The 22,604-nt window shown below is 40.4% G+C and overlaps 3 protein-coding genes across 3 annotated transcripts; 1 reads left to right on the top strand and 2 right to left on the bottom strand.

Annotated features, from left to right (window-relative positions):
- Positions 1–61: 61 nt before the first annotated feature.
- On the bottom strand, positions 62–2,087 carry LOC122570543. Its single transcript, XM_043732970.1, has 3 exons — positions 1,353–2,087; positions 980–1,266; positions 62–887 (listed from the first exon to the last, which is right to left on the bottom strand). Exons 1-3 carry the CDS (start codon positions 1,507–1,509, stop codon positions 744–746), a joined length of 588 nt encoding a protein of 195 aa, XP_043588905.1. The 5' UTR covers positions 1,510–2,087; the 3' UTR covers positions 62–743.
- On the top strand, positions 1,950–5,351 carry LOC122570842 (the record flags this gene model as incomplete). The annotated part of the gene is made up of 3 exons (XM_043733725.1): positions 1,950–2,219; positions 2,278–2,397; positions 2,475–5,351. Coding segments are annotated over 3 exons (651 nt in total), but the record flags the coding sequence as incomplete, so codon positions are not given.
- LOC122570541 (uncharacterized protein PF11_0207) lies at positions 5,343–17,929 on the bottom strand. The gene is given in 12 exon segments (XM_043732968.1): positions 5,343–5,509; positions 5,511–5,727; positions 5,795–5,989; positions 6,234–6,465; positions 6,542–6,714; positions 7,181–7,614; positions 8,228–8,553; positions 9,192–9,611; positions 9,684–10,720; positions 10,791–11,558; positions 15,033–15,296; positions 17,674–17,929. Coding segments are annotated over 12 exon segments (4,170 nt in total). The 5' UTR covers positions 17,753–17,929; the 3' UTR covers positions 5,343–5,484.
- Between the last annotated feature and the right edge of the window lie 4,675 nt (positions 17,930–22,604).

Raw genomic sequence — 22,604 nt, 5'->3', positions numbered from 1 at the left:
AAGAAAAAAAGATATACAAGATATAATTAAGAAAACACTTTGACATTGCAACTAGATATAATTCCATTTTATTCGGATATAATTTATTATACAGATTACAATTCTTTAAGGTCATCTTTTTATAGAAATTATAGTTTTCACATATACTACTGTAAATCGTTACCTACCGCTATCATTAAGTAAATTCGATTACATCGAGGAATCGCGAGAACGAAAGTTTTGAACGTAATCGGTAATCTTTTTCGAAATGAAGTTCCAAAAAACAGAAATAGACGCTATTCGGGTTATACATGTCTGAGGAATAATAGCATAGAGACGTATGGCTGATGATATCTCTGGAAGCCATATGGTTATCTTTGCATGCAGACTTTCGGAGTATACAGTCACTTAGGTGTTTATTTGAAGAGCCATGTTTGAAGCAGCCTCTACCCACATGCTAAGAATATTCTTCGGGATATGTACACACCGTGATCCTCTATTCGATTTTATTAGGTTTTAGGATTTTCAAGAGTCCGGCGAATCATGATAAGCGAACCCCTAATTGAGTCCGTCAATCACGATCAGAAATTTTTACCACGAATCTCTTATATTCTCGTGTCAATCGATCCTCGAATACGAAACTTACGTTTTCAACTATCCGAGATTCTACTATCCGTGATTTTCTAGCAAAAGTCTAACGATATCCATCGATAGTGGCGAACGTAAGTCTTGTATTTCTACTTTTAGATCCATTCAAAGCATCATCAGTTGATATTGTACATTGTATAAGATTTTGACAGCAGGATCATTCCCTGGTACAGCTTCTCGATTTCGGAATCGTTCTCTGACGCATCGCGCATACGGGAGTTTCTTTTTGGACGATTATAGTTTTGCAAACCCTGCAGATTCTGAAATCCGAATGTTATTTTTGTATGTAAAATATGTCAGCTTTGATTCTCAATTTTGTAACTCGATCGCCTAATACAAGAGATCAACTCACTGAGAGCACTATAACGTTTCCATTGCCCGTGTTTCCCATTGCGTTTTGACGAATTCCTGTTATTATAAGAGTAAGCAGATAGCCACCGAAAGCAAGAAACGATAGCGCCGTGACCGACAATTGGAATATCTTTGAAATTTTCGTATCTTTTCCTTTTTCTTCGTGATAATCTTCGTACCGTCTCATTGGCTTTTTGTTCATTCTTTTCAAGGGCTGTGCAACGGGCAATGAGGACGAAAATGTTCTACTCGACATCTCTTCGGCTTGTACATCTTCCTCGACAACATCTACGCTCGTATATTTATTTAATTGATTTCATTTTTCAATTACCTTCTTAAGTTGAATGTGTTTCTAAGGTTTCGAAAAAGTTTACCTTCTTCATCCGCGAGTGAGGACTTTATTTGAATTAATTCACTCATTGGTAGTTCGCTCAAACAATAAACTTCCTGCGTATAAAACGATGTCCGATTTGCCAATGTAACTTTCAAGCAGAGACATATCAATAGAAACGGTATCACGCCGATATTCATGTTAAACTGTATTTTACGATTTAAACTGAGTTGTGAATCTCGCCAACGATTAAACGATGCTTCACCGGCAACGATGTTTCATCGAGACAAGGTTCGTTTCGTACTAGTTCGAAAAAGTAACGAGGTCCTCCGAATCTGGAGATCTCGTGTCTCGTGCTTGGTTGACAAAGCGAAAAGAGTTTCAATCGTGGTCATCACGCGACCAACTAGGAACAGGAACGTTACGAATCAACAAGGTGGAAACAAGTAATTAACATCCGTTAGAACCAGGTCGAATGTAACTCTTAGTGTAGGAAAAGCTCCAGTCGCGATACAATGCAGAAGTTTTTGTGTACCGCCTTCTGCATTTCCATTATAGCGTTTTGCGCCTCCGGTTTACCTCAAGAGGATGATGGTTAGTCGCAAAACTTAAGCTTCGCGATAAATCAACAGCCCGTTAATTGATTCGACTCGTAGGTGTTCTCAACAAGATAAAGACAGGCTTGGAATATGCGACCGATTATCTGGAGACTGCAAAGGATATCGCTGATCTGGTTGCAAAAAGTTTAGGCGGTAAGCAAAAGGAGAGACGAGCAGAGGATAATAAAACAAAAGAGAAAGGAAGTTTCGGTCCTTCTAACGTTGTGTCCGCGTTCTTCCGTCTTTTTGGACTGGATTCGCAGAAAGTTACAGCCATTGCTGTGAACAGCGTTATATTTCTTGCGCAAATGGTACGTGTCTATTGCTCGATGTTTTACTATCAAATAATGGCGAGCCTTCGATCTGCAGATAAGTTCGTTGTTTAACTTGAAAGTTCCGAAAGAAAATGCCGGCAGGAGTTTGGAAGACGAGACTGATGCTTCATCTTGGAATCCAGCTAAACTTATTACGGAGAGCAAGAGCGAGAGAGTGAGTCACGCTGAATACAAAAATTAAACAGAAATTCTAAGTTACGAGATAACAGATGCGAATAATTCTCTTTTTAGATACAAAACTTAATCGAGCAAGCTCATGATGAGAATCTACCGGTTCGACTGATCGAAAAACTGGATGGTGCTGATTCCGCGTGTATCAGATTGCTGGTATGCAAAATTTCACCGGTGATAAGGGCGACGCAGAATTTCCTAAAAAACAAAGCCCAATGTAAATCACATCGAATGACTTCGTGGTTGCCCAAAAGAGACGAGTTCGAGGAAAACAGCGATGAATGCGAAAACACGCATACCGATTGCAATTTATTTTCCTAGCGGTAGTTATTGGATCGACCTGTAGTTTATTTAACTTTATTTGCTGCGAACTTGGTCGGGAAAAAGTGACGGTGGGCCTGCAGGAATTTTTTCAGAAACGCTGTAAAACTGAACACTTGGAGTATCGTATTAATTTGAAAGGAAAATAGTCGAGACCTGTTTACGTGTAATAGCTGCGTGTGATGGAATTTGCTAGGGATGAAGGTGTTGGTTTGCATAGCATATATATTTGCGTCCATACAAATATATACTATAATACAGAATATACAAGGTATTCCAAAATTAATTTACTGAATATTGCACATAGTTATATCTCTGGCGTACCGCGAGTACTCGTCGATGAACGAAAAGAAGAAAGCAGCGAAGACAGAACTATCTTCTTTCCTTCGAATATGCACCATTTATTTTGAAATAAACAACGGTGAATTAAGTTTGGCAATACCCTTTATATTTCGAGCCATCTCCGGGATGGCTGCGGCCGCATTCGATTATCCAAATAAAATTATATTGCTTGAAGTCGTTTAATCTTTACAAACAACATTTTGTCTCTTGTATGTTACATAAGAAAATGATTGTGATCATGGAGTATGGAATCGAAGCGTTTTCATGGAAAAATTATCCCGGCCGCGTTACGAGGACGCTTATCGTCCGCTTACCGATTTTTAGCGACGATTAACGAAATATTCATCGATAATATCCGTATAAAACGCATTGTGCGAGAGACATAATATTCAGTTACGTAACAAAATTACGCAATCGAGTTATAAAATGAACTACTCGCAAATTATTGCACTGTAGACGAAGCACCTTTTGACCGATTAAATAAACGTAGAACCATCGGACGTAATATATTAACGATTTATCAACTTCCGAAGCAATAAACGATGACGATACATATTTTTCACCGAGGGAAGATACTTGTATGATTTATAAGGACGGTGCTAATGAATGATCTCTACTCTTTGAAATCTTCGTGTCAGACGAAAGTGTCAAACATCTTAAAGTAATCCTACGATTCCAAGTATCGACTCAATGTCCTATTGGCATTAACTTTAATCGATACAAAATTAACTATATAGTTTGTTCGATCGCTGTTCTTACGATATACGAACATCGATTAATATCAGGGCCGATTGCTAAGTAAAAGAATATCGAATGAAATATCAATGATAAGGTTATAACAAGAAAGAAGGAACCATTCGAGCAATAACTACTTTGAAACAAGGTTCCTTGCGAAATTACCGGAAAGTTTTCTACGTTATAGTTACGTGTCAGACATTTCACGTGTTTGCTGTCACGTTCCACAGTGTAGAAACTTTAATCGTTCTACGCTATACATCTAATGAGATCAAAATTATTGCGATCCATATGCTGTCGAAGGTTAAATGTCGATCGAACGTTTCTAAAATTAATAAATCGATACGATAGCGTTAATTAGTGGCTTCTGATGATCGATCGATCCAGAAACCTTACGGTATATACCGTCATTACGCGTGAGTCAGTTTAGAAAGTCGATAATTATGAAACTTTGGCGTTTGATAGACATCATGGTAAACGCAGCGGAGAACTTCGTACGCGCTCCAAGTTCGAAGCTCGAAGAAGTTGTCGATAAACTAACTCGAGTCGTCTACGAATCCCTGTCTACTATGGTATGCGACTTACAACATACACGATAATTAAGTAACTCGATACAAAAGCTAAGTCTTTCCGTTGACAATTTTGATTCAGATATCACATACGATCTGATAAAAGGAAAACCGAATCGACACTTCTCGTACGACGAAGATCACGCATCGGTTTCATCGCATATCCGTCTCAAACGCGATGAACGCTACCTGAAATCATTCGAAATATCCGATACATGTATATTATAGTAACCGTATATGATATAGGAGGTACGCATATTATACATTCTCGTTACATTTACGGAAAAATCGATCTCGAAAATATATAAAGGTTCAACAGACTGTTCGGGGAAAAAGGAACCAGCGGGTCGTATCGAGCGATACGGCCATCGAGAAATTCTTATTTACAACAGAACTCCGTCGCGCCTGTATTGATCTTTGGGCTTCGCGCAAATTCACGCATTTGGCTCGTTCCCTCAACGACTCACGAGCTTTGCACTCGCTGAACGGCGCGATGATTCGTTTCCCTTTATGAAAGTCTTCCGTTTTTACATGGTCATCCACTGTAACGTTAAAGTTACTATTAAACGAACAGTGTCGGTTAAAATTTTTGGGTAAAATAATAATTACATCGTCCTATATAGGCTGCTGTTCCGGATAAAATTTTAAGGAACGCCGATGCGACCGAGCGTATTAGAAATGTAACGCGATCACGTGCATGACAGTAGTCTCGTCTCGAAGCTCGTATCGGTTTCGTTTGATGTTAGAGGCTCGAGACGACGACCCTGTGTGCATTCGGTGAACGTCCGCGCTTCATTGCAGTCTTTGTGGTAGATTCAACGATGAAACGAACTGAACTCGATAGGAACAAGCAAAAGGGAGGTTCTCGAATCAGCATAATAGGCTTGGCCAAGATGGGTACACGATCCAAAACGTGTTAACGACGAATATCGATCGAAACTCTCGCTTCCAAACGACTTCTAACGACTAACGAAAACACGTTTTCTTGAATTGGTTTAGAAACACGTGTAGGTACATAGAATCTACATCAACGAAACGGGTACTCGAATCCCCTAGCGTATGTCGTTTGGAACCAAACTTTTCGATGGACTGTGGGCTGTTTTTTAGAGTGTCGTTCGACCTGGGCTGATCTGTGCTCTCGACGCAAGTTTGTCGCAGCCAATCCCGTAGATTCCACGTTCTCTCCATCAGGTTCGAAGAGTTCTTCTCAACGGTACAAACGCTGGTAGTGAAACCGCTATTAGGACCATATTGGGCGATGATGTTCTGCGTGTTGGGTGTCGGTGGTTGCGTTACAGTTAACTGAGACAAGATGTTTGACTGAATATTCGGCGTACCGAATGTTCCTGAAAGAATTTCGGAGCTTAAAGAGAAAGCCTTCGTGAAATTATCTAAACGAAGATTTATATTCACCTTGTATATTGTTCGATTCGGCTGTAAGGTGGTGGAAACGTAGCCATCGCAAATAAGAATACATCAAAGTCGGCGGCGGTGGTATATTAGTATCCTGGCGTTTATTCAGCACGCCCCAGATCTCACGTATTTCCGAGTTTAGGTTTTCCAGGCTTGCGATGATTTCCGTCGACTCCTGGTAGTGATCCGGTTTGTCTGAGTACGAAGGATCAAGACCACAAGATCGAAAACAAATTCTTGAGTGGAAAGAAATAAACGAAAACAGCGCTTCGATCGTCTCGAGGAAAATCATTTAAATCATTTGTGAATATAACTGATAAAGTGACAAAGGAAAAGAAGGCAACGAAACAATAACCGGTAGCGAAATAGAGAGAAAGAGAGAGAGAGAGAGAGAGAGAGAGAGAGAGACAGACAGAGAGGGTCTGTTACAGAAACTTACCTATAAACGTGTCCGTTCCCAAGTCGGTTGAACTGATACCACTGCTCACGCTAGACATATCGCTCAACGTCAGTTCTTCGTTTTTCGTCGTAGTCGCGACATTTTCGTTGGTTTTAGCATTAACCACTCTCTCCAGAGATTGCTCCAAGTGCCTTAATTGGATCACTTTCTCACCCAGAAGGCTCTTAGTTCGATGCAAGTTCACTTCCATGTCCGAGAGTTCGCGTTCCTCCTAAAATCCATCGTGCGGATTTAACGCGTAGCTTTTAGAAAATACAGATCGAGACGCAGGTGTATAAAAATAATACCTGAACTAATTGCTCGAGGGTTGCTCGGACGCTACGTTGCTTCCAAGCCCTCTGCCGTCCCTGGAATACGTTCTCCTGGTGCCGAAGCGCCTCCCGTGCCCTCTTCACTGAATCCCTTTCGACGTGAATTCGGTGCCGAAAGAACTCCAGCTCCGAAGAGGCATTCGCCGGCGCTAAAAAATCGAGCAAAATCCTTTTCGATGTCATCCGACTAGCTCGCACACGGGCGATGCTGGTGAAAGCAGCGTGCAAAAAAAGATGTAACGAAAAAAGAAGGAAACCAACGAGGACAGACTCGACTCGTGGCGATAAAAGGAAAATAAAAAATCTGGTGGCGCACTTACGAGCAGGTGATAGAGTACAAGCCGCTAGTTAAAGTAGAGTGCATAGATGCCTGGGAAAAAACAAATAATAACCGATTCTCAAATTTCATAAATAAACATGGGAGTATTGGGAGTAATCGAGAGAAACGAACGATTAATAAAAAGAAATTCTCATCTATGTTTCGCGCGCGTCAGAAATAGAAGCAATTAAGCGGTGAATTTTTAATTATCCGTTTCTGAAACATTCAGATTGCTAAAAAAAAAAAAAATGAATATTGTACTAATAAATAGATGGAAATCTTCTGAAGAGAATTACCTTTGTCTTGAAAAGGATATCGCAATGTATAGGCCGTTTCGTTGCTTGGCAATTGATCACCGAGATCCTCGAGCTTTTCCAATTGTTTCCTAATGTTCTCGACCGGGTTCTCGAGGTTATTATTATTGTTATTGTTGTTGTTTCCGGTGGTAGCGGCGGGTTTCGCGGTGCTGGTTACTTTCTTGCTGATGTTCTTCTTCGTGGTGGTCGTGTTCGCGTTCGTCTCGCTGGCGATGCTCGTGTCGTCAGGTTGGAATCTCACGTTCTTCGCGTTCGACGTAGCTGTGCTCTTCTGAAACCCCGAGTTCGCCTTCTGAACGTTCGGTTCGTTCGGATCGTGTAATTCTTCCGACTGCTCGTTCATGGTCGTCTGAGTCTCGTGCGCTTTAGTGTTCGTCGTCGCCGAGCTCGAGTGCGTGTTTCGTAGTGGAGTACTGCGAGCACGATTTAAGGCCTATAGCCAGACATTAGGACGAATCGTATGAACGTGAGGGAGTACCTTCACAGTTTCTATCTCGCTACCTGAATAATTGAACGAACACCGATGGGTTTCGTTATTTACAAAGAGCGTCGAATTTCATCATCGAGATACAGAAGATATACAACATACAGAAGATATACAACAAATGTGCTTGGTCAAGGTATAGTAAGTGGTATTAACTATGAAGGTACTGGAACTGGTGACAAGGAGAATGGATGTGCAAGAACTTAATACTAATATAGTGAACACTTGATCCAAATATATGAGTAAATATCGTAACACGTAGATAAAAACTGTGCTTCCGACTGATTTGTTAAAGTCATGGCACGTACAAGTAGTTCAGAGCGCGATCCAACGTGTCAACCCTTCGCGATTCAATTCGTTTTTCTGATTTCACGCGCCCTCCTCTTGTATAACGCTGCCACAATGGCGCGACATCCTAAAATATTGCAATGAAATACCGAATATTGCACCAAGTATGTATCTAATTATGTATGTATTACGGGAAAAACACACGGTTGATCGGAAGAGAAACTAGCGAAGCGACAAATCTAAACTCGACTCACTTTTGTTCCGATGACTCGGTTCTGTCGGTTCTCGTTCTCGTTGACGTTGACCTTTCGGTTTCCGAAGCCGTGGTGTATCCCTCCTTCCTTTTGCTCCTCCTCTCGATAGCCGAACGAACCTCCTTCTTTAATTTCATATATTTCTCCTTCAACGCCATATATTTGTCTTGCAGCAGTCGCTTTTCGCAACGCATTTTCTCGAATTCGATGCTCTCTTGGTGAATAGCCCTCCCTGTCTGTTTCCTCGCTTCTTTCTCTACTTCGCGTGAAAAATCGGCACGAATCTCCTCCAAATGTTGCTTATACATCTTGCGAGTGCGATCCTCCTGAAACCGCAACAGCGAATATTTTCCAGTCACGTGTAATCGCAAATACGTAATGTAACCTTTCTTTCAGCTCTTCGTCTTCCATCGTGTCAAGAATTAATTGAAGTGGTTCTTTCTTTTTTTTTTCTTTTTTTAAACATACATGTATCACATGTAATCAGCATGTCGTGTGTGTCTAGGTTAAAGTATAAATGTAAGAGTGCAATTTTGTAATAGTATGCTCTGCAGCTTTATTGCTCTTCGAGTATAATTTTTTAGGATACAACAAGAATTTAGAAGAATCTGTCTTAAAGCTATCTTATAAGGCGTGTTCGAAGCTGGACGGTGTTATACAATCGTGGGTAAAACTGGGAAATCGAATGACATCTTTATTTATATCAAAGTAGCCGTTAAATGGGTCGCTTTAATGCGTTCGCAGAAAAAAATTGCGCCTAATGGGTTAACTAATCATTGCATAACATTCATAGTTCGCATCATATACACAATCTAATATCCTTAAGAAACAATGGACATTGGACTAATAACACATTCAACAAGGAAAATAAAAATCTTCGGAAACAAGAAGAGAATGTTGCATATCACGCAACAACAAAGAGTTAAGTTTTTTATTAGAATAACAGACATCGTCAGGTACTCACGTTGATTCTAAAATCGCGTACGATTTCAACCAGACGTTGCTCGTGCTCCTCCGTGATTTTCGAAATATTCTCCCTCTGCTGCTCCCGTACCTGAGAACGTAATTCGTCAAACTTCTTGTCCAATTCCTTCTTCATGGCTTTAATTCTCGCAGAGTGTTGTTTCGTCAGTTTGATCTCGTTAAGCTTCGCGAGTTTCTCCTCGTCTAGATCACGTTCGTGTTCGTTCTCCAACTTTCCTATTTCTTGGTTCCGTAGTTCCAACAGCTCACCCTTTCTCTCGTCGAGTTCCGTCTTCAGATTCGCCAAAATTTCCTGTCTCTCCTTTTCGTAGCAGACTTCCAATTCGGCCTTTACCTTCCTCAGGTTCTCCAGTTTGGCCTCGTCCATTTCGGCAATCAATTTTTGAATCTCCCGTTCCTCCTTAAAAGGTTAGAAAAGATAACAAGATGAGATCTAAAATAATAACAGAAGCAGTTTAATATTACGAAATACCTTTTCAACCATTTTCCGCCTCGATTCTTCCAGCTTTTCGTTCATGTTTTTCTCGAGCTGCTTCTTCTGCTCCACGAAATTTTCCTCCAACTCTTTCTTCGTTTGCTCTAATTTATCTTTGTACTCTTTTTGCAAGGCTTCGATGTCCTTTTCGTGTTCTTGACTCAACCTTATTTTCATTTCCTCCAGATTCTTGTACTGTTCCTGTTTTCCGCCAGCATCGCGATAAAACTTAGGAAAGTCTGAGGTATCATCGTCATCGGTCTGCTCGTTTCGCGAGAAATCCACTTTTGATTTGTTCTTCCGGCGCGCGTCGATGTCACTGTAATCGGTTTCGCTTTTCGAAAAGTTCCTGCCTTGTTCCTGTTTCGCAGCGACATCGTTGCGTTGCTTCTCTGCGAGATCGAGTTCGCGATAGATTCTAGGAACGTCCGAGGTATCATCGTCGTCGGTCTGTTCGTTTCGCAAGAAATCCACCTTCGATTTGTTCTTTCGGCGCGCTTCCGAGTCGCTGTAATCGGTGGTCTCGCTTTTCGAGACCAGATCGATGTTTTTGATTTTGTTAAATTTATTGGTGTACGTGTAATCCAGGCTGCTCTCCCTCGACAAACTTTCACCGGATAAACTATCCCTTGTCATCTGCATACGGTGCTCCTTGTCAGAAACGTTCTGCGGAACAAATCTTTTGCGATGCTCGTTCTCGGAAACGTTCCGAACGACGAACCTCTTGCCCACGACTTTCCCATTTTTCTTCGATCCTTCGATTTTCTCCAACGACGAACTCTTCCTGATACCCTCGTCGATTTTGTCTTCAGAATCCTCTTTGGTCTCCTCGTTGAATCTTTGGCAACTTGTCTTTTGCGACGAAGGAATCCAATCGGTATCTCGGTTAGAAAACATCGCGAGCATCTGAGCCTCCTGCTCCTCAGACTCGGACTCCGAATCGTCTTCGGACCTGGAATAGGTGAACCTGATGTCCAATTCCTTCTCTATGTCGAATCGTACGCTTTTCCGTTCTTCGTCCACTGGTCTGTCGTCTATTGATAACCGGTTAAAATTTAATAATCTGTATCAAAACGATAATAATACTATATATAAGTTTCTTACCATCCTCGGATTGTTTTTCTCTGAGAATCGACTTCAACTTGTCACCGCCGACGTTGCTGCTCTCGTCCGGGATCAGCATGGTCCTGAAATCATCGAGTTTAGCGCCTTCGTGGCTAGGTGTAGTGTCCCTGCTTCTGTTGCTCTTCAGAAACATAGTCCCTCCACCACTTAGAGTGAGTTCCTTTTGTTGACCAAACTGACTCGGATGCTTCTCCTTATCAAACTTTTCAGACTTCTCTGATCTGGCTAGCGTGGTGATGCTGAGTTTATCGATATCTATAATGTTCTCTTCGGAACTAAATCTGCTGGACAACTGTTCCCAGTCTTTCTCGTGCCTCGGACTAAGGGATTCCGATCTCTTTAGCACTTCTTTTAAATCTATCTCCTGCTTTGGCGTAGTAACTGCGGTCGTATTGGTGGTTGCGGTCGATGCGATTGTTTCTAGAAGCTTAGGGCACTCGTAGAACCTCGGATCTTGAAATTTGAGGTTGGTGTAATCCCTGGCGGCTCTGTTAGTTGCCAGAGGATTATCTATCTTCGAGTCCTCTCGTTTATACAGCTGTTTGTCTTGGCCCATAGCGTCCTTCTTCCTTGCACCATCAATTTTATCCAATTTTTTCAGAGGCGTCAACTTCGTAGGGATCCTGGTAGGTGGGGGAATGGTTTTGATAGATTGTTTTACAGATTCCTTCGACGGAGAGGATTCCTTGGGCAGGGTTGCTTCCTCGTGAGACTCGAAATCCTTCGCTGTTGTTTTCGAGTCCTCTTCTATCGATCAGAAAACACACTTTATATAGCTTCCTAACGCTGTTTCGCTATGTCGTTGGGAGAGAAAAAGCTCAAAAGAGGCAAGAATCGATAGTCGTTCCACGGATCAGAGAAAACGCGCGTAAACTTTTCCACGCTTACGATGACCCTCTCGAGTGAAAAGAGGCGACAGTGTCAACGTTCTCTCGCGAGCGAGTCAACGTCTGTTTTCTCTTTTTCTTTCACTCTTTTTTTTTTTACACTCGCGAAAAGAGGGACGAGCGATGAAATGGATAAGAAAATATGTTTAAAGGCTCAAAAGTGCGCAAAAGCGACTATTATGTAACAACGAAAAATACAGTTGTCGCGTTTAAAACGGCCTGCATATTTTTCAAGCGCGATTTCTTTTTTCTTTTTTGTAACGATTTCATGCCTCTTCTTTTTTTTATCACAAAAGAAAATAAATCTTTTCCAAGCAAACTATATACAGCGTCGGATTTGTTACATCGATTCATGAGACTTTTGTAGAGGCAAAACATGTCACATCGCCTTTGACCGACACTTGCAAAACAGATGTACATGGAAATGAATATCGTATCAGTCGCAACGAGGCAAAGTAGATAAGAAATAGATCCATGAATATACATTATAGCATCGATATACGATGACCTATGTAACAGGTGATACGATCGGGAACTAAGTACATACTTAGGTACATATAGAGCCTGCTTTACAATCTCGAATTACATTTTCTAGAACAATGGCATTTTATCTCATTAGGGTGTGTACCCTCTATCTAAATAAAAATATTTATTCTTCGTACCGAAGATTGAAATTCTCCCATCACAATCGTAATTTTTTACTTTTGTGTGTCACTACGTATAATTTTTCTAGAATATCGATAGAATCGATTTTCAAAGAATTTTATTGTAAAATCATATTTGAAAATAATCCATCGCGAATCTTGTTTCCTGTTGAATTCATTGCGGCGTAGGGAGGATGTTACGTGAACAATCACCGAGAATACACGATAGGGGAAAATTTTAAAAACTTCACCCTTTAGACTAGCATGCCTTTAATCTTCCACTGTTTCCGGTGTAAAAAAAGAAGAATATCAAAGGGAAAGGACTACCAACAAATATTGACTTTTCGCGCCCGTGCAGCTCCCTCCAGGCCACAAAAGCCACAGCGTGTTGAACTTGAGACAATGCTTTCCATTTCTGACTAAGAATGGGCGATACACTGTAATTGAATGATAATGTTTCGAGTAAAGGGACACGTTGCACGGTATTGCGTCAAATGTTTATCGCGTGCGCCGTGAAACAGTGATTCAAAGCTCATATCGAATCATTGTTGTTTCAATTGTTGCCAAAGAGAAGTTTCGTAAAATTAGAGTTCGCCCTAACGAAAGTAAACGAACAAGGAGAACGACGATAATTTCATGTGAACGCTAATTGGCTTGCATCCCTTTGAGCCGTGACTGTGTCAGCAGCTGTGGAGCAACAGCCGGTAAGAAGTGTCCGCAATACCAACCGAACAATTCGCGTTCGATGGACGGGGACGCGATAATTGGACGGATCGACGTTCAAGCAACTATTACGTACTTGCGCGAGCAAGTGCACCAACGCGCGAGTGCCTTGATGAATATGTCGTACACTGAGGACCGGCACGTAAGAGTTTCAAGGGTCCTTTATGCAGCTAGCAGCGCGTCCACGCGCACAGCAGCTCCATCCATCCGTTGGAGAAATCGCGCGACAAACTCAGTCGTGTATAACTTTATTGTACCCGAACCTATTACAATAAACAGCTTTTAACCTCGGTTCACTGACTGTGTCTCATTTTATACGAAAACAATCGTTACATTTTAGTCCCAAAGCGAGAGATAGCCTTTTGGCGATGAACTTTGACAAAGAAGGAATGTTGGAATCAATTTACACTGTAGAAATGATAATTTTGTTTCTTATATAAAAGCAACGGAAGACTCGGGTAAGATAAGATTAATGTTACCGCAATCAATACACGTGTTCGTCAATAATTAATAAACGAAGCGAGTCAATCTCTCGATTCTATCGCATGACACGCACGCGAATCGAAAAGGTTACATAAAACTTGAATGCCGCACCGACTTACATACATACTTAGCAGTAAACTACTCGGCGTTACGTAAAAAACTCGAGTCAATAAGTAGAGACTATTTCGTTGTCGGAGATCTGCGGTCATTGAAAAAGAAAACAAAGTGGTCTGTAATTGTACGAACTCGATGCTTCAAGGTCGAACGCAGGAAAATATCTTCACTTTACGTAATTGATATGAATCGCCTGAGTGTCGCGTATCCGAATACGATCGACGATCAAGCTTCGACCCGAGATTAAGAAATCGAGATGCGTGATCGCAGATGAATATTAAAAGATAAAGTCAAAGCTGAAAAGCCTAAAAATACAAGTTTACTAGTTGAAGAAAAGCCAGCTTGGGTTTCGATTGACAAACGAGTCCTTGCCGTTTGGATATAGGAGCTTGGCAATGCGAGTTGACAACACGATGTAGAGTACTATAGTGGGAGACGCGTAGAGCGATAATTGCCGAGATTTTGGCAATCGAATCGTAGAAAACACATGTCTTTGAAACATATGCCGTCTAGTAATTCATAATCAGAGACAACTGTTACTTTCCCAATGATTTAAAGATTTAACGGCACAAAAATCACGGGCTATCGCGTCTAATTTCGATGATTAAGAATAAGGAAACAACGATTATGCGATATTCGAGCAAGTACGTTTATCTTATCTTGTTTACTGGTATTCGCATCGATAAGTTGTTCGAATACGAAAGATATCGAACTGATGAATGCAAATTCTGTTATCGAAATATTGTGTTATCCATTGAAAGTCAGACTCGAAAAGTCTCGATAAACTATAGAGAGTCGTTGATTTTGATACTCGAAAACGGATGTTGAACAAAATAATAAGAGAACGATTGGTAACATTTATCCCTTCGGGTGCCAGGTTTAACCCTTTGCACGACAACTTCTTACTGCATTGTCTGGCATAAGATGCAAAGAAAAATGATCATGCCATTAAGATTCAATGATACGTATATTATACTTTATTTATATACCATCATCTACATACATGTACAAAACGCGAAGATACGTGGTTCGATAAATAATCTACCCTCGTTTGGAGTAGCAGTGATCGGTGAATAAAAAAATATTACATCGTGTGTCATTTGTAATCAGTCTTCTCATCAATTATATACGTTCTACAAATCGATATGTATCGATCGCAGAATAGGACAAATACAAACGTGCGATTGGACTATATCATTCACGATCTACCTTCTATCGACTATGTGTGTACCAGTAAAAAGGTGGATGATGCATCGGTTAATCAGTCTTTGACTCTGTTAAACGCTAAGTGCAGCCAAGTGATAACAGTCCAAGTGCAAAGGGTTAATCCTATATTTTCCATTCAGCCGTAATGACGAGGCAATCCGTACCAACGCTGATTTGCCTGGTGTTATCAGGTTTAGCGTTGCCAGCCCTGGCCTGCTCGACCATCTCCTTGTAGACTGCGTCCAGAGGATGTTGCCAGGTGGTGATTCCGGTGGAAGCTTGATAGTAGTACCAAGCGCCGCTGGTTTCATGGAAGCATGGTAACCATCCCTTCGGGAGGGCCGCCATCAGGCCCTCCCGAGCCAAATTCAGGAGGTGTGGTTCTGTTTCCGGATCGATTCCCAAGCGCCTCGCATATTCGAGCACCTCTGAAAAAGCATACGTGCACCATTAGCTGATTACAAACAGGGCGGTGGACCGTTAGCTTCTTTCGGTATGCATGGGCATTAATTTGCCTGGAAGTGCGTGTCGAGCAAAACATCAAACAAGGTCAAGGATTTGCGAGGGAATAAAGATGAGCGAAAGAAAGTAAACAAGTTCTTCGCTCGTTGTTTCCATGAGAACGTCGTTACATTTTCCGAGTATCGTTAACGCGACAAAACTCCATGAGAATAAAGCTTTTTATACCTTGACAGAGGATAGAATTTAGAAACTATCGGATACTGTAAATATTCTCGTCGATAAGTAACGAAGAAAGTATTAATAAGCTTAGTTAAAACAAGTAACTTCAAGGTTCTCTGGGTCATCGTATGTAAAGCGTAACGGCGTTCATCGATTGTAAGCCAGGTGGAAGTACACGTGGTAATATGGAACTATCCCACTAGAAAAAGGGGATCCCAAAAATGTTTACGCATCGTATGTACGTTCTATTAACATTTACCTACGATATTAAAATTAATACGTTCCGATGTAGCTACATAAATAAAAGTTTATAATCAGGGCAGTAATTGGCATATCAAAGTGCAAACAAATTAGCGATAACGTTAAAAATTCGTCGATCCGAGTTCTCTCTGTCTGAGTAAATTTTGACATTGAGTCAGTCACTTGTGTTTACAGGTGAAACACTTCAAACGAAATGCGTACAACATGGCCCGATATAGACACGAAAGCACGTTTATGAAAAAATAAATCCATTATCGTTAGCGTTAAGTTTACCACTCTATTAAACAGCTCATTAGTTACGTAATAGACAGATACGGTTATTTGCTTCTCGTTAAAAATAATTTATGTTTGCAATCTATCAAAAGCAAGAACTCGCATCAGCAAACACCGATTTCGATTATTGGTTTCCATCGACGATGGGAAGAGTTATCTATTCCTATTAATTTCTCCATCTTTATTAGCATCGAGCATCCGCTCGTGATTCTTTCACACGGAAATGTATTTTAGTAATTGTGAAATCACGATCAGAAGTTGTATGCATCGGCGGAAGTACCGATAACGTCTAATATCGAATACGCAATTAACGGCAAAGTCGCCGAATAAAAAAAAAAAAATGTATCTTTAATTGTACAACCTGAGTGCTTTGCATCTTCTTAGGAAACTCAAATCGACAGACAGCGTTACAAAAAGGGCTGATTAAAAATTCCATCATGGAAGTCTTTGACAGGTGGCTCCGGGTACAGGGGAAACCGCCACATCTGTCTTTCTTGCGGTGGCTAAAATTTCGTAGCCATAACAGTAACAACGCACGACAATTTCACGGAACTTTAGTAGATAATCGGCAGAAATAAGGTCGCAGAATGAATTCTACTTATGAATTTCGTCCATTTGGCGGAATTTGCCCTGCGTAAACTAACCAGTAGTACAGATAGCAAGAGGGGAGGTCCTCGAGGCTTATGACAAAACTTTCGCCGCACTGCGGATTCTATTGATTTTCCTCGCCATGCTAGGGTACGAGCTCAGTGTTCCCGTCCTACCAGGGTGTAAATAAACAAGGAAACTCACCGCCGAAACTATTCGACCTTCTCTCACTTTATCCATGATCTGTTACATTTTAATCTCGTGGTGATGAATTTTTACCTCCTTTATCCACTTATTATTTTTCAAACGGATTTGACCTTTTCTCTTTTAGGTATAATCCATTTTTAAGTAACTATTGCCTTCCTTTCTTTTTGCTCTTTCTTCGATCGAAAAATGAACGCGAAGAAATCGTAAATTTGGTATAGGAGGACGGTATCTAAGTGCGCATTTTGAAATGTATGTTTGCAGAATGGACGGGCACTCGTAAAAATCAAACGAAGCATATCAAAAAGACATCGCCTCTTGACATTTTGATGAAAAACAAAGTTGTTGTCGGTTGGTTTAAATTGCGAACAATTATAAGATAATCTTTCAACGTTTCTTGCTCTACAACGTATCGTTGAATATGAATAATCAAATATTTAATGTAGCTTATTCAATCTTTGGTTAAGCTAATTAACTATTTCATGGTCTGATTCGCTGATAGTCCCGGGAAACTAGATAAAGGATGAAATAAATATTCCATCGTGTCAGTGATTACCGAATCACCGTCGTTTCCAAGGATTAACGAGAGAGAAAAAGCGAGAGGGAGAGAGAGAGAGAGAGAGAGAGAGGGAGGGAGAGAGAGAGAGAGAGTGAAAGGGAGTCAGAAGTGTGAATAACAGCCGATGGCGAGCGAAGAAAACCACCCCGTGCTACATCGATCGAGAGCGTAAAGGAGGAAGAACGGAAAAGTAAAAACTAGCATACGGTCATCGAGTAAATTCGCGGATTTACACGTACCTTCGTCTGACGGATGCGAGGTGCCGTCGAAGATCTCCTTGCACACGATTGTGGCTGCGCTTTCCTGAGAAATACTCATGCTAGCACGAACAGCCGTGTCCCAAGTGCAGGAGATTCACATAACACGTCAAACGCGGACGTGCTTGGACCGCGGACAATACACCGAATAGTCGCGTGGGCCGATGAACGTCATTTTCCGTAACGACGACGCGTGCACGCCAGGCTTTCGCTCCGTTGACGAGGCCTGTCCGACGACAGTCAACGTTCAATTCGACTTGAACGTAGGCGGTGGAAGGAGGAGCGAACACGAAGCGTACAGCGCCCCCGGTAGTCTGACCTCGAACTAGGCCAATGATAAGGAAACGAGTTACAGCCGGCGGCAACTGTCTTATCGATTAACCGAAACCCAGCGGCGATATTGTTCTTGTTGGCACCACCGCGCGGGAAACACCTCGAGCCAGCTGTCCAACTTGTACTCTGACTTTTTTCCTTTTCGCTTCTTTTTCTCATTCTAGGTTGATTCGCGTCATGGAGAATTGGAGTGGAACGCGTCACTTTTGTGCAACCTAGAGAATGGACCGTTGTGATGGAAATGACCTCGCCGTTGCGGACGCCACTTCGACCGTACTTACTTACCTTCGTGCTTCGACTTCTTAAAGAAAATGAATCTGAATGAAGCCTGCTCTTATAATACCTTGATGGACTGTTCTAAATAAGTTTACGGATGCGAGTTTAAATCTCTCGCGTGTTTCGCGATGCTATATCTTCGGAACTGGATGAATTCGATGAATTCGATGAATTCGTAAGTAGAGGAATACCTGAACGTCTTTCTCTTGCTAAAGAACCATGGTCATTTTCCTCCATTTTGAAATATGTTAATGTAGTGACACATATACTGCGCAATATTTCAATATTTGATGAATAGAATACGGATATAAACATGTATGTACTTATTTATGAGGGAATGAATAACACATTACGATCCTGACATCTTAAACGCAGTCGATTGTTCTTGGAAATGATACATGTATTTTTAGAAAATAAATGACCCGTGATTTATTCCTTCAGTGCTTTTTACAAAGAATGTTTAATCTTTGTACTGGTACACGACGGGAGTTTAGTTTAAAAATGGTATTATGAGTGTAATAATAAAAGATATAGCTCAGCAAACGTAAATAGAGTCTGCTTTTTTGCAAAGTAAAAAATGTATTTGTAAACAACTATTTTTAGACATCTATTTTTCATATATCAATATTCATTTTAAAATATACGATCTTTTATATTTTATCGATCATCGTGTAAAGTCTAAAATCTAGTGAGAACGATCGTAGCGCCAATGTAACAGGCGTCCAATCTCATGGTGAATTTCTAGAGGATAACAGTTTTCTTCTTTGCCGATAATTTCTAGTGTCTCTGGTTATCAAAGGATGAAGAAGTTGCCCCTAGATTATGCATACATTTTTAAACAAAGAAAAAAGTTCGATTAGATTGTCAAAACATAATCAGGTTGATTATTTTTTGTATATCGTATCGATATCGTGGTTGCATAACTTGTATAAGTTGCAAAATATTAAGCAAGAAGATCACTACATTTGGCTGTCCTCGGTAGAGATGGCGCCAATATATGCTTAACTTCCTCAAAAATTAATTTCTGCAATAAACTACTAACGGGTTTCTGACAAATTAATTTATTGCTAAATGAACAAATTCTGTAAACGACGTCGAACCTCAATCACTGTCGTTGAATGAGTATTTAACTTTTATACATTCTGGACTATTAACTATTTCGATTTACATATTCATTATGCGGCACTATACTTTAATTTCGTTATATGAAGTGCTTAAATATTTTTTAATACCTTTCTTGCAACTGTGCATTATAGCTTATGCGCTAAATTATTGTAAAAGTACTAAAATTTTAGAAAAATGAATGTACCTTAACTTAAAACTTAACAATACAGATTGCAGTTTGTTATCAAATATTGGCTATTAGTTCTTTCGGATTTGAATCTTTAAACTAATTCCAAAAGTAGAAAGTGTAATACACTTTGATTTAAAACACTATATTGAAATACTATTATTTTCAATCAAACAGTACATCAACGTTCTACGATTCAACATTGAGACTTCGAAAGGAATAAAATTTACGGAAATTAGCAATTCTAAATATCAGCAAAAAAATTCGTCGTGACTGAAAATAGATAGTTTTGTCATTGAAATTGTAAGCTTTGCATTTCGTTGATTAATCTAATAAATCGAGAATACGCAATTACAACCAAAATCAACTCGTAATACAGCGAAAAGTTCCTTCACCTAGTGAAATAGAATCAACATATATAAATTACGATCGCTAAAGTTACTTTTTCAAAAGCGAGCAACAACTTCACTTCTTAGAAATGGAAATATTTCTTTTAACAGAAACGATATTGCATTTAGCTTCCAATCAAACTTGAGTATCTCAAACAATATTTGTTGCAGCACAATCAAAGATACTACGATTACGAGTCGATCCTACTTTTCGCGTAGCGAAATAAGAAACAGTGAAATAAAATAAGGCGGTGTAAGGAGTGGAACGGTGAATTTGTTGAGACGCGGATCATTTTGGGCAAAATCGACGTTTCTTGACTCGAAGAAATGTTTCAAGGATACATTTGTTCGGTGGAAGACTGGTATTTTCAATATCTTCTCCCATTTCACCGTGGTACCGGTTACGCGAGAAACCTGTCGCGTTTCCAGCAACAGCGAAAATAATGACCGGCCATCGATTGGGACATTTAAATTTCACGCTCTATAGAAAACAACGAGGACCGCCGAATCATGGTGTTAACGTTAACGACACCAGGTTTCGGGCGCCGTTTCGTCAAACGCGAAAATTAAATGATAATGATATCCTACAACGACGCTGAGCGAAATACTTGCGGCCTCGAGTCGAGAACATTTATTTTTTCCTCTCTCTTTGGCCATTCTCGTCATTCTTTTTCCTTCTCTCTTCGCCTTAGTCTTCGCATCTTTTTCCCCTTTTTTCCATACTTTCGTCTCTGTTCGTCCTCCGTTCCTTTCCCCGCGCAATGCATTTTTTGTTCTGTAAAAATCCTCGTTAACTCGAATCACGACTCTCGCGTATTATACGTGTAGAGTCGGTACCGACTCTCCTCCACTTTTCCCGGGCTAAATAAATCGTTAGAGGTGGCTTGGTAACCGAGCACGGGCTAATGGCGTTCTTTTTATTATTCTTTTCAGTGTTCCTGGTGAATCGTGGGCTTAATCAACGTTCGAAGACGTAGAAACCATCAACGGATGGCATCATCGAATGTTTAATTAACGGGCTTCCGTGATGGACCGGGCTCAAACGTGGCACTTGCCTTCGCCGGATTTTGCCGGGGAACAGACAAAATGGCTGAAATATATACCTCAATGGGGAAATATTCGTTTGGTTGGCGACGAAAGCCATATTTTTTTCTCGGTAATTTGGCAACAATAGAAAAATGAAATGCAGGAATTAAAAAATTCAAAATGCTATTACGAAATTGATCGATGAAATTGAATAATAATATCTCATTGTTGAAATATTATGTCACGATTAAATGATATTATGGTACAGAGAAACCGTAGTATGTTAAGTTGCTTTTTAAACAACGTTTCCTTCTCAGGGTTTTTGTCGAGAGGAACCAAATACTGTAACAAAAAGATCATTTCGGTTTCTCTAAATCGCGGCTCGACGTAAAAAAAAGTATACAATAGAAGGAGCAAACCGATGAAGGTATAGAAAATCCGTTACGTAGCCATCATGGGAAAACGTAACAACCGAAAAATCACGTACATTACCCGGGACAATAAATCCTATTGGTTGTTAAACCCTCGAACTCGCGCCGGGGAATCCCCTAATCTGACCTAACACCGTAATGTCGTTACCTTGTTAAAATAAATGTCACAGCAGGAGGGTTGCTCGGGGCTGGGCAGTCGATCCACAAAAGACCAACCCCTAAAAATTGGGCCAACGTCCGCTCCGTTCAAAATGGTGGACCAATGCGCCGCTTGAGAAAGCAGAAAGGCACAAAAGAAATGACGTTCGACTGACTGCAATCTTTCTCGGCAATGGCCGATTGCAACCTAACCCCGACGACTCGTTTCGTTGAAAGACGAGATAATCGGGTGTTGATGAAGTGGAACCGTGCGATTCACGTTTGTAACAGACTTGGCGATTGCGATCTTACGGCTCGTTTGGAGAACATCGTTCTTTTCATGTGACAGAAACTTCTATTGATGCAAACAACGTGCTTTAAAGTATGTAATCTTTTCAATTCGGTTTTCAATGTGTGTAGCTCAACTTCACATATAGATAATTCGAAATAGCTGTTAACATTTTTACAGTCTTAATGCCAGCAATTGATTTTCCTTGCACCAATCTATTAAAAATAAATTTCTCACCAGCGTTATGGATTATTGATTAGCAAATTATATACGTATTTGAATGATTATGATAACTCCCGAGGAAACATCTCTTTCCTGCTTGTGAATTATTATTCGTTATTTTTATATACCTCGGTCAATAAGTCGTACGTGTTCTATGGAAAACGTAAATGATTAGAAACTAGACAACATTTCATGAAAATCATAATGAAAAGCAAGGTTATTAAATTAAGAAAAATATACAGCTATTACGTCGAATCCTGGATCGCAGAATCATAAGTGGTAAAATGTCCAACAGTTCGGATCTTACAAATGAACGTCAAACGATAAATTAAAGTCATGGAGACACGCTTCTGTATCACGGAAAGTGTTGAATCTGTTTGTAGCTAAATATTTTGCGAAAGGCCTAAAAGTAGAGAGGAAATACGCCATTGCGACGGCAAGCAAATTTCATATCTGTTATTCCTTAAATCATTCCGTTGCCTTTGCTATCTCTGTATGAATTAAAAAAATATAACAGA

This window comes from Bombus pyrosoma, linkage group LG9, assembly GCF_014825855.1.
Source record: "Bombus pyrosoma isolate SC7728 linkage group LG9, ASM1482585v1, whole genome shotgun sequence".
In the NCBI taxonomy this organism is placed as follows: Eukaryota; Metazoa; Arthropoda; class Insecta; order Hymenoptera; family Apidae; genus Bombus; species Bombus pyrosoma.
Note: the sequence above shows the minus strand (reverse complement) of the source record. Positions and strands in the feature narration are given on the sequence as shown.